The sequence below is a fragment of the Chlamydotis macqueenii genome, chromosome 1 (genome assembly GCF_036417535.1).
Source record: "Chlamydotis macqueenii isolate bChlMac1 chromosome 1, bChlMac1.mat, whole genome shotgun sequence".
NCBI lineage: Eukaryota > Metazoa > Chordata > Aves > Otidiformes > Otididae > Chlamydotis > Chlamydotis macqueenii.
Window position 1 is genome coordinate 185,725,863 of NC_141556.1, and position 12,721 is coordinate 185,738,583.

Consider the following 12,721-nt stretch of genomic DNA (forward strand, 5'->3'; position numbering starts at 1 on the left):
ATTTTGGCTGATAAGCACGCTGTGCTATCAATTCTGCATTGCTTGGGTTTAAAAAAGTAGAATAAACAGCTTTCCACAAATAAAACTATACATACTGTTTCATGCTGTGCATCTGGCGCATGCACTTTGCCATGACTTCTAATAATGTTTGATCATTAATGAATGTAGAAACGTGCTTGGATCATGTAAAGAAGGAAATGACACAGCATTTGCCAAGTGGTTATGGTGAAAATTCAAACACTGGGAATTCTACGTTTCTTTCTGAAACTCCATATAATGATTTGGTTATTGTTGAAGTTAATGTAATTTGTTGAAATAATTTAAGCTGTACAGATAGCTTTTTTTTTTTTTATTATTATTATTACACTAAGCAGTCAAGAAAATAAATTTTGTACAGGTACTGTTTGACTCAATTGTTATTCTCTCCTTGGTTCTTTGAAAAATGTTTGTTCAAAAATATCTACTTGTTCTTGCTCTTATCTCTTTTTCTTTATGGGATGAAGGCAGCAAGCAGAGTGAGGTGAAAAATAATGTATTTACTAACAAAAAAAAAAAGAAAAAAAAAGTTGTTTTTTCCTAGTAAAACTTACCTTTTTCTTTTTTCTTTTTTTCCACGTATCAGACTTCTGTAACACATTCCTGTGTAATGGTTGTAAACACTCTTTTATTTTTAAGGTTATTCTGGTGCAAGTTAATCCAGGGGAAGCATTTACAATAAGAAGAGAAGATGGACAATTTCAGTGCATTACAGGTAAAGCTGATAAATTTATTTTAATATCTCCTAAGTCTGCATCAGGATAAATAAAAGGCAATATGTGGTGTTGAAAGTAAGACTGACAGGAATTATTTTAAATACAAGAGCCATTTAAGGACTAGAAGACTAGGTGCTAAGGATCATTAGATTTAGATTTTACTACCATAAATAAAGTATTTTTTCTTAGATTAGATTAAATTAAGCTTCTAGGGGAGGGGTAGGGGAACATTTTCAATTTGCAAAGCAAATGGGAATGCTGTGATAAGAACTTTTGACTAACTTCATTTATTGCACAAACCTCAAATTAAAAGCTACAGTTGTTAATTTAGTTTGAGTTTAATTTTTTTATTCTTTGCTGTCATGTGAGCATTGTTTGCCCAGTAGCTGCCTGTTACCCCACTACTAGTTTTTCATTATCTCTAGGGACTAAATTGTGTCCTTTCTGAATTCTAGCAAGTGCAGCTTCAAAATACAAATGCTTCACCTAAGTGTAGCATCCCTGTATGCAATGGTCAGTTTGGATGTTATTTTCTATTCTGAATGAAAATAGCCGCCAGTTAAGCCTATCTACACCTGCAAGAAATAAGCAGGCAGACACCACTGCTGTTTAGAACACCACTGTACTGTGTTATAAGAGACTATCTACGAATTCAGCTATGGGGTCACTTTTTTGCTTGTTACCTTCTGGGACAATGAATCCTAACTTCTTTTTTTTCTGGATCTTGGCCCAGCTTCAACAAATATTGTTCTGGGAAGCTGAAGCAAGTATTTTCCAGCTCCTTTCCTCCCTCTCTACAGTCTCAGAAGAGATGAAAGGTGTGGTTTCCAGTGTCATAGGCAGGTCCTTTGGCTACAAAATAACTAATTAAAGGGAGACCTTGGATTGTATTTAAGTTTATATCAACAGTTCTTAAAGTTAACATGTCCATTTTCCAAAACTTTGTGCTGGTTGATTCCTTTGAGCCACAAATGGATCAGTGTTGCAGCTTACAGTTCTATAGGGCCTATTTGAAACATAGCTGTGTCATAATTACTTGGTAATGTCTGAGGGGAACGTAGTGATTTTTGTCTTGCAATTTAAGTTGAAGAACAGATAAGATGTATTTTACTTCTGTTGCACAAAATACTGAGGAGAGTGGCATGCATTGCATTTTTTTGTTTAATTTTCATTTATCAGATGGGCTTAGTGGGAGGCAATGAATTGACACTTTCCTTGCATGATCATCTTGAAAGCAGGAAGCGTGTGATGAACTGCAAAAATACTGAAATCATATCTTTATAGATACAGTTCTAACCTTTCGTGGTACAGCTTTTATCCTTGCCTGGTCCCTCTTGCTTTCAGAGTAGGCAGCTCACTATTGTGATTTGATTCAGCTGCTGATTTCTTCATGCTTCAAATATGAGTTTTAAAGTGAGCTGGAGCAGTTATTAGGCAATGATTCCTGAGTCTCACAAAGTGTAAGTTCAAGTATGGTCTTTACAGCCTCCCTGAAAAGTGGCACTGGCAATCCAGGAACCTGTATCCCAAATCAGTTCCCCACAGCTTTTACAAACCTCCTGTCATATAGACATTCTTCTTGTCCTTTCTCCTTCCACGACATGAAAATACAGCTTATAGTTGGTAGTAAACAAAGGGCATAGAGGTTTTTCATATCTGTACGTTCACTAATCTCAGAACAGAAACTGAGTTGCACATAATCTTATGAATGTTGCTTTTCTGGTCTATTCTTGCCACTCCTAAGACATTTCTGTCTTTTATGAGTGCTGTGCCAATGGATCTTTCTTTGGCTTGTTGGTCTATCTGGCCTAAAGAAGAAATTCCCTTACTAGTTGATGCTGTACCTTTTTCATTGTATGTATTGCAACTAATGAGGAATATCTCCTGTTTTCTCTGTATAGATTTGTATAAAGTGAACAATTTCAGATGGTGTACAGTGAGGGACCTAATTTGGTAGTGGTAGTCCTTTTGGCTCTGCCACAACTTCTCAAACATAGTTTGCCCTTGACTTGGCTACAAAATGGATGACCAATCCACAAAATGGGTTACAGCCACAGGAGACTATTGCATTGACTCTAAAGAAAGCAAACTCTCATCAGTTCCTTGTTCTTTTCCTCACTGTATGCAGTCAATTATTAGGTCAAATCAAAGTTACAGATGCAGAAATACATAATGAGTATGGTCTGTAGGAAACAGTATAAATGTGCAGAGATGCTGGTTTTTAAAAAGGCACAGAGAAAGCGAAGATGGCTGAAATTCAGTGGAGATGCAATCAGTGGGAAGTTAATTTAGTCATTATAATGTTTCTTAATACTTTTTTCCAATCTTGGTTTTTCCTGTAAATGTTTACCCATATTTATACTCTTTTCAGACTGTATTGACTTAAAAGTCTCTGTGAAAAATGCATAGTCAGCTTTTTCTGTGATGTACTATGTAAAAAGAGGTAGTATTACATATGTTAAAAATGTGTATCTGTATACTACTTTGCAAAACCACAGCACATATTGCGCACAGAAAAAAAAAATGTATATATGTTCCACAAATATACTGCATATTGCAGTTAATATGCTTTTGTCTTGTATCACACTCAGAGTCAAGCTGGAGGAAAAGCATTAGTACAAGCAAAGATTTTTCATGAAATGCACTTAATATTTTCTTACAGGCTTTTCTTCATCCCTTTCAAAATGAGGCTTGTAAAGCGTATGTATATAATTTACAACACTTACTTATTAGTGGTAGGATGGTAAGTGACCACCAAACAAATATCTCTTTGTTTTTCATGTCTGCTTTCTAGAATGAACTGGTTCTCAGAACTTCATATTTTGTGGGATGTTCAGTGTTCTACAAATAACAAGGACTTCGGTTCAATGTTGAACATACTACAATTTTATTTTTTTTTTAGGGAATGGAAGATTTTCAAGTACTGTTTTTCTAAATCTATATGCTAATTTATACCTAGCAAAATGGTGACTAACAAATATGTTGTCTCTTTGGAGTAAAGTCTTACTGAAAGATATCCAAGGAAAAACAGAAATAATTTGAGATTATGAAGGATAGGAAGAATTTGGAATGTTACACATTGACCAAAGATGAAAATGATAAAATGTAAATTCAGGTTCTTAAAAGGCAATTCACATGGGCGTATTTTTAAATGGAAATTACGTAAGTATGATACTAAAATGAAAGAGTGGAAGATGACAGGTAGCAAGTGACTTCTGGATGGATCCCCCATAAAAATGCAGATACGCAGATATAGTAGTTTGGGTGATTTGGTAAGTCACTCTTCCTTGGATAATTCTAGATCTCTCTTGTGCTTTATTGCTGGTCAGTTCACTTCGGGATCACACTGTCTGCTGAAGTCAATGTGGATTGCCTATAAATCTAACCATAATGTTAATTGTATTTTCTTGCATCATATCCCTGTCTGTTGGAAACATTGAGATCCTCTATCAATCTTTGTGCTGCTCTTGTCATAGTTACTTTATTTGTGAAGAGGCCTATGCTCACTTTGGATACTGTATACTTAGGGTAAAACTACTCAACCTGAAAACAAGGAGAATCAGTGTCTCTCCAGGAGAAAGGAGAGATGTGAATAAAGTTACTGTTTTAGAGCTGTACTTGAATCAATGAAGTAATGAAAACTTAAAGCACCAATTAATGGAGAAGTACACCGTGCTTTTTCTGTGAGCTAAGCTTCTGAAGAAAATGCTGCATCTATACCCAGGTCTGTGTACTCACTTACCATCTGCTTGCTTGTATAGCTCTCACACATGATGTGTAAAGCTTTGACTGTTTTGGAACGATGTCTTAATGCGGGCCTCTTCTATGGCAGTTAAGATTGGGCGAAAAGGCTCTTAAGATTATTTCCTGGTTTGAAATCTCTTAAATTAAGCAATCTTGGATCTCAGTTGCTTTTCTGTTATATATGTATTTTGACTTAAATACAGCTTCAAATGAGCACTTCTGTGTGCCGATGACCATTTTTTTTTCTTTTATAAAATATTTTCTTTTACTGCCTACTGGTTTGTCTGATAGCGATGACTTCTGCCCCTCTTGACGCAATTTGAATTTAAACCATTTGTCAGTCTCTTACTTTGTAAAGACACTGTGCTTTTCTTGCTAGCAGAATATGTCTGTGTATCCATGTGTTGGACCAAAATGTTTATTTTCAGAAGAGCTCTGTTCTCACGTAGACTTCTGTGGAAACTTTCCTTAAGCCAAAATTTTCTTCTGTTTAAAGTGAAGTAATCAGCTACATTACAGTGATTCAGAAAACCAGGTTTGAAATGTATGAATGGGCTCTTTGTAGAAGTGAATTACTGCAGATCACTCATTCATGAATTCTTCCTATTGCAGAATAAATGAATGAAGATGACTCATCTTGAGCACATTTTATAACAGTCCCAAGTTACAGCTAAGGGCTATTAACTGTAACTTGACATAATAAGAGAGACCATGTTCTATATGTCTCTGCAAAGGAAAATTGCCATTTTCATAATAAAATAAGAAAATTTATGTAAATTAGAATGAGTCATAAATACTTCATGCTTTGAAATGAAATGAAGTATCACTATTAAGGTTAGTCTCTGGGATAAAAGTTAAGCAATCTTAACCTCATTTTTTTCTCTTTAAAATAAGGAATAAAATACTTCTGGAAAGTGTTTTCAAGGAAGTCAAGAGGAAAAGAAGATCGCATCAGTTCTGAGAGTAGAAGGGCAAAACGCAAACTTTCATTTGTTCTAAGATTAACTTCATCTTTGCAACACCAAACCTGCCCATTACCCAGAATATTGTGTGAATAAAACTGTTATAGAATCATTTTATGATTTGGAAGGGACCTTTAAAGATCATCTAGTCCAACCCTTTGTCGTAGGCAGGGACATCTTTTACTAGAGCAGATTGCTTAAAGCCCTGTCCAACCTGGCCTTGCATACTTTCAGTGATGGGGCATCCACAACTCCGGGCAACCTGTTCCAGTTTTTCACGTACCTCATCATAAAAAAATTCTTTCTTATGTCTGGTCTAAATCTACGCTCTTTCAGTTTAAAACTGTTGCCCCAGTAAAAAAGTCTCTCTCCACCTTTCTTGTAATCCCCCTTTAAGTATTGAAAGGCCCCAATAAGGTCTCCCTGGAGCCTCTTCCAGACTGAACAACCCCAACTCTCTCAGCCTTTCTTCATAGGAAAGGTGCTCCACCCTTCTGATCGTCTTCATGGCCCTCCTCTGAACCCGCTCCAACAGGTCCATGTCTTTCCTGTACTGAGGGCTCCAGAGCTGGACACAGTAGGCCAGGTGGGGTCTCACCAGAGCGGAGTAGAGGGGGAGAATCGCCTCCCTTGACCTGCTGGACACGCTTCTTTTGATGCAGCCCAGGATGCGGTTGGTTTTTTGGACTGTGAGCGCACATATCCAACTCATGTCTAGTTTTTCGTCCACTAGTATCCCCAAGTTCTCTGCAGGTCTGTTCTTGATCTCTTATCTGCTGTTACCTACTGCCAGCTCTCCTGTGGTTGTGGTTATTTTTACATAATGTTAGAGCAACCAGGCTGAACATTTTAAAATCCAAATGTAACTGCTATTTAAGTGCATTTGAACCAAACAGAACCATACATTTATTTTGTTCTCAGTATCATCTGGTACTTTGCTGTTAAGTTTTATTTAAAACTAATTTATTAATATTGGAGGTGGTTAAAGACCAGTCATAACTTCTGTACAAGTTACCACCAGTCCCTCAGAAGGGACTTTACTAATTGCTAATGGTCATTGGAAGATGCTTCTCTCACAAGAAGACCACAGCTGGTTATCAAATCCTCACCCCACTGTGTTATGTGGAAGAAGTGTGCACTGTCATTCTGTGATATTTTTAGAACGTACTAGGATACCTGGCACTGCAGTAGTGATCCTATATATTGGCTTTAAGGGTGACATCACCTCTAGAAATACTGTATCTTGTTTGTTAAATACTCAGTATCCACCTTAGCACTGGGCAAAGTTTGGGAATAAAAGAGTATTTATTTAAATACATAGATCTGTAGTAATGGAACAAACTAGCAAAACTAATAAAACACTGTTAACAAGAATTCTCTTCTTGAGCATCTCTAGTCTTCTAGGTAGCTTAAGAGCCTGGATAATGGACCCTTAGAAGTAAACCCAGATGTGTATTACCAAGTTTTTAGTGCTATAGTTTTCCTGCTCCAATTAAGAACAGTTTACAGGAGCCATCCAGGGAAGCTGCTCTGTGTGATCTTTTATTTCTGTAGCCCAAGAATAAAACAATTCTTCATCCCTGTTTCCATTTACTTGTTTCTCATTTCTAAATACTGAAATGTTACATGATGACATGTGTAAGCTCATTTGCTTTCCTTTTCATCTTCAAAGATGCTTTACAGCTTTTCTCCACTGTAGCCTTCTGAAGACACAGATGTAAGGGTGTATATCAGTTCATTTGTAAATGTGAGGCTGTGAACATCAGTTCATTTTAAAAAAAAACCACTCCCACCCTAAATGGTAAATCATTTCAGTTGTCTTTCCTCTTCTTTCTGTGTGAGCACTGTAGAAGACTAAACATGATATGCAAGGCTGAAACTGGATATGGATTCTTAGATTAACATCCTCTTCTACACATTAATTTTAGGATCTCCAACTGAAGTATTTAGAGGCATTGAGGAAAGCTAAGACAAGTCAACTGTAAGTTTGAGGTCCCAGCAAGCTACAATGACTTAAAGCCACTTAACTCTTGACTGAGGATGTCCGTGTAGAGTTTCAGAGCTGAGTCTTGGAGTAGGTTAACTTTGAGGCATCTCCGTTTGGAAATGACCTTCAATATACACATTTTAGACATTATTTTATAGATGTTTGTATTTCCGGGTACCTACAGTCAAACTAAAAATAATAAGAACATTGGTGTTGGTCAGGTATGCAGGAGTATGACTGCAGACTTGATTCTCTTCATGTTGAGAAGAGAAAGTAGTCACAAAGCATGGTTGTAGCAGCTTGATTTGGAGCTATCTCATTCCAAAATAATAGTAAGTAGGAGCTGCTGTTTTTGAAGCTTAGAGTGATAAACAGAGTGCATGAATGCACTTGCATATTTTGTCAAATAGACTTCCCTTCTACCTTTTACAAGTAGGTTAACAAAAGTTGGATGGAGATACGGCAAATACCCTTTTGATAAGGAAAAGAAATAATGATGGATTTAAGCCTTTACTGTAGTGCATGTAGAATGATCATGTATTAGCTTTGACACATAGGAGAAATCTAGTCCATAATTCAAGTACCATTGGCAGGTAAAACTTGCCTGTAAGCCCTGCTGCTGCAGCTTTTCTAGTACTACTGCTAGTACTGTACTGAATTAAAGCTAGCTGAGGCACATCTGTGTGATTCTGTAGTCCCTTTTGCAACAGGGCAGAGGCAGTCTGCACTCTTTTCAGGACCATCTCTCAAATCTGTTTTACTGGCTCAACAAAAATTGCAAAGGAGTGCAAAGCAAGGTCATTCCCCTAACTAGAATAAAACATAGTAATCCAGAAGTCTGTTGTTTAGATCCAGCTGCTCCTGCTTTGAGAGTGGCCATGAGAATTAGCCTCGAAACGGAGCTCACTCAGCCTTCTCTGGGAACTGTCTGACCTTCTCCTCTGTTAAGTCTGATAACCGACCAGGTCTTGGTGCTTCTGGTCTCCTCCAGCCCTTAAAGAGGCAGTCAGGGATGCTACAAAGAAGCTGTTGCTGGAAAAACTTACTTTTTCATGCTGCTTTTCTGCCATAGCAGCTGGCACTACTGTTGTGCCCATTTTGTTAGGATTATAGATACTAGATTTCTGAAACATGCCATTCCCAGAATAAACTAAACTTGTCAATAGTTTTATTAAAAAGCAAACTAGACCTGTTTTATGACCTTCTGCAGCAGCAAATTAAAAAGCAGCTTAAAAGGGAAATACATTAATTCAGATCTCCTTCACAATGTTGGTTGTAAAATGTTTTAGAGAAAACTTAATTTTTCTATCATTGATTTCTGTTTAAAATGTGTTAAATAGATCTAATATTTTTATATGGACAAAACAGGCTTGTTTATAACGTTTTTGTCTTGGTTATTTTCTCATTCTATTAAATATTTTTCTAACTTCTATTCTTTCTTGACTTATTTAACACATTTTGGTATGTAAATGAGTTCATAATTTACTATATTCGTTATAAGATGTTTGGTCAGATTCTCCTTTTCGTATCTAATTTTCCTGTATCTCATCTTCCCTTGTGTCTTCTTTAATCCTTTCCTTTGTTCCCTCTCTTCGCTACACTGCTAGCTCCATGCTTCAAACCCAGCCTGACTGTAGGAAGGTTCTGGAGACATTTGTTTGAAATATCAGCTCTTCAGCTGCATGCTGAAGGCATCTAATTTTAGGTGTCTAAATGTGTGTTTCTATATGTGGCCTTGGATCTAAGCTCCCATTAAAACTAGTGAAGATTTAGTCACTAGCTATAGTATAGTCAGTGCTTTTCAGCTGACATCAGTTTGCACTGAATAGCTCTCCAGGCTCCAAAGTCTGTACTGACTAGATCTCCACTTGCTATAATAGGAGTTTAAAGTCCTAACTTGCATGCAGACATATAATTTTAGGTATCTAAATGAGATGTCTCCATTCTGGAGCTAAAGCCTGGCTATTATAAGCTGAAATAAGTAAGGCTACGTCCTGAAAACATCCCATTTGAGTAGTATTTTGCAGTTGTACCCGTGGTGAATGCCTTTGTCCTTCAGCATGTGAACTCTTTGAACTCGTCCATTTCCATGAGCATCTAACATCTCACATTTTACAAGGATGAGGTAGAATCATAGAATAGTTTGGGTTGGAAGGGACCTTTAGAGGTCATCTAGTCCAACCTTCCTGTACATGCTGGGAATGGAGTTACAGTCCTAAGTTGCAGCTAGAGAATTCTCCTAAAACTTGGTTTCCATGACTGTAGTCAGTCATGTCTAGCCCACAAGGCTGTGAAGTATTCACTCAAACGGCTAAGATTCAGGTGCTACTGTGGGCTGCCTGAGTCTGCAATCAGTTGGACGAGTCTTGTGTTAAGCTTGACAGGTCTGTATCTGGCAATATTATAGTAGTTCCCTGGCACTGCAGTCAGTTCATCTGTTTTCTTCCCCGACTATGCTGTTGATGGGAAAGAAATAGCCCTGTGCTACTTGCTTTATGGGAGAAAAGGGAAAATGTATATAGGATATCTTTTTCATTTCTAATGTAAGTAGAAAGTTTGTCTAGCGTTAAGTAGTTAGCAGTTTGTACTAAATCGAAGATCAGAGATGCAGGCAGAGGAGTTTGAAAAATATTTTACTTAGTATTTTCACTTAATATCCTAACATTTAGAGTAACTTATGCTGATAGCATTTTCTGTATTTTAATTTGATCCAATCTGGTTGATTGAAATAATAAAGTTTCATGAAGATTGCTAACAAATAGAGAAAGAAGTTTCTCAATTTCATTATTTGATTAATTCTTTTTCAAATAGTGCTTTTATTTTTTAGAAACTCAAACTTCATGTTTTTAAGTTGACCTTGCACTGGTGTCGTAGTTCAGCCCTGATCAGGACCAGACTACGCAGTCTCTCTCCCGCTCCCCCCACCCTCCGAGAGAACAGGGGGAGATGATATAAGAAAAACGGCTCAAGGTTTGAGATAAGGACGGGGAGAAATCCTTAAAGTTACCGTCACGGGCAAAACAGACTCGACTTGGGGAAAACTATTCATTTATTTTCTAAAATTAGCAGGAGAATGAGACAGGGAACAAGATAACCTCCCCCCACCCCTCCCTCTTCCCAAGCTTAACATTATCTCTACTACCTTCCCCTCCCGAGCGGCACGGGGGGGGAAAAGGGAATGGGGGTCGCGGTCAGTTCATCACGCGTTGTTTTACGCCGCTGTATCATCGTCGGGGGAAGAACTCCTTGCATTCCTCCTCTGCTCCAGCGTGGGGTCCCTCCCACGGGCCACAGTCCTCCGTGAAACTGCTCCGGCATGGGTCATCTCTTCCACGGGGTGCAGTCCCTCTAGAACAGCTGCCCCAGCGGGCCCTCCACGGGCCACAGCCTCCTTCAGGCCTCCACCTGCTCTGGCGTGGGGTCCTCCACGAGCTGCAGGTGGATCTCTGCCCCTCCGTGGACCTCCATGGGCTGCAGGGGGACAACCCGCTCCACCATGGTCTTCACCACGAGTTGCAGAGGAATCTTGGCCAGGAGCCATATTACTCCTCCCCCTCCTTCTGAACTGACCTTGGCGTCTGCAGCCGTTCCTCACAACAGGCTGGCAGACGCCTCTCAGGATCCTTTTTACATCTTATTCACTTCTCATCTCCTCTCCACTTCTTGCAACCGGGCCGGGCCGAGTCGGGCCCAGTCGGCTGCCCGGCGGGGGGCCAGAGGGTGAGGCCTGCAAGGCCCATGAGGCTCGCGCCTCCCCCTCTCTGCCCCCCGCTCAGCTGCTTCACATCTTCCCTCCTCTTTTTCCTGTTTTCCCCTACTTAAATACGTTATCGCAGAGGCGTTATCACGGGACATTCTGCTACCAATTGGCTCGGCCTTGGCCAGCAGCGGGTCCGCCCTAGGCCCGGCCGAGTCCACTGAACAATGGGGAGCGACTTCTAGCAGTTTCCTACAGAAGCTACCACCTTAGGCCCCCCCTCACTAACAAAACCAGAACAACTGGATTTCATAAAAATGGAAAGGCTAGAACTTGTGTATAAAGGACTTCTTTTGTTAGATCCTCTCTCACCACATACACAGTATGAATGCATGCTGATGTGTCATCTGTTGAAAAATGCTGCAGATTCTTAGATGAGACCCAGGAAATTTCTTTATAGTTCTACCCTGAGAGATTCACGTTGTATTTGCTACATCCTTGATGTATAGCTGTAGATGTGAAAGTATTCAGACTTCTATCAAAGAATTACTGTTAACAATGAAATAGCTTTGAATTAATTTCGGTTTACTCTTGTTCTATTTATACCCTAAAAAGTGGTTATGGCTGCCCTATCTTGTGGACCACTGCCAGGCATGTGGTGGTTGTGAAGGGTGGCGGATGGACTGGGAAGGAAACCAAAGTCTTTTTGTGGCTCTGGAGCAGCTCTCCCAACCATTGTTTTTCCAGAGTTCCTCGAAATAGAGCAAGCTCCCCATGTACGCCCAGGCTGCCACAGCCATGCCGGCACTTTACAGGGCCTGAGATTGCTCTGCCCCCTTGCTTTCTCCTTTGATGCTAAAAGTTGCTGTGTAGGCAGAGGGTCAAGATAGCAACAGAAAAAGACCAGGAAGTTAGTCTCCCTTTCCTTCATTTTCACCCGTGCGAGGCTACTGTGTTGTCTGTGTGGGTCCAGGTACACTTTTCTTGCCAGAATGTGATATCTAACTCAATGTTGCAACTCTGAATCCAGCATTTTTTTATTCCTGTTCTTGGTTTTGCTTTTTTCTAATGGATGAATCAGCAGCGCATGGCTTGATAGATATGGCTGTGCATGTGTTATTAATAGTAAATGATTATAGTTGTCTTTTTTTTTTTTGACTGTCTGTTAAATGACTGAGGTTTTGTCAGCTTGCATGACTTACATGATCATGACACTCTTCAACTTTATTAAGATCACGGTAATGTAACTTCCCTTTGATTTCTTCCTTTTGTAGACATGCAGCAGTCTGTTTTACATCTAAAGCAGTTTATTATCCAAATGAGGGAAAGGAAGAAGAGCAGAAAGATAACAAGGTCATTACAAACATATAGGCTAGCTCTGCACAAATATAAACAGCTACTGTGTAATGTGAGTTTAAGACCAATTACAAGCATGTAACTTCAGCCACTGAAAGCCATTAAGAAGCAGTGTAATTATGTGGGGTTTCAAACTAAGCTGAAAGGGCCAAATTCACTAGTAGTAAATACAGCTATCTACAATGCTCTTCTTTTTTTTGGTTTGTTTTTTTTTTCCAAAGAG

General features: G+C 39.0%; 1 protein-coding gene across 10 annotated transcripts in view; it reads left to right on the top strand.

The window, feature by feature from the left end:
• Positions 1–12,721, top strand: part of FNDC3A (fibronectin type III domain containing 3A) — a 125,921-nt gene that overhangs the window by 44,222 nt on the left and 68,978 nt on the right. For all 10 annotated transcript variants that reach the window (XM_086771859.1, XM_086771856.1, XM_086771860.1 and 7 more), the window contains one exon: positions 676–751. In XM_086771859.1, coding sequence (XP_086627985.1) covers positions 676–751 — 76 coding nt within the window. The remainder of the gene's footprint in view (positions 1–675; positions 752–12,721) is intronic.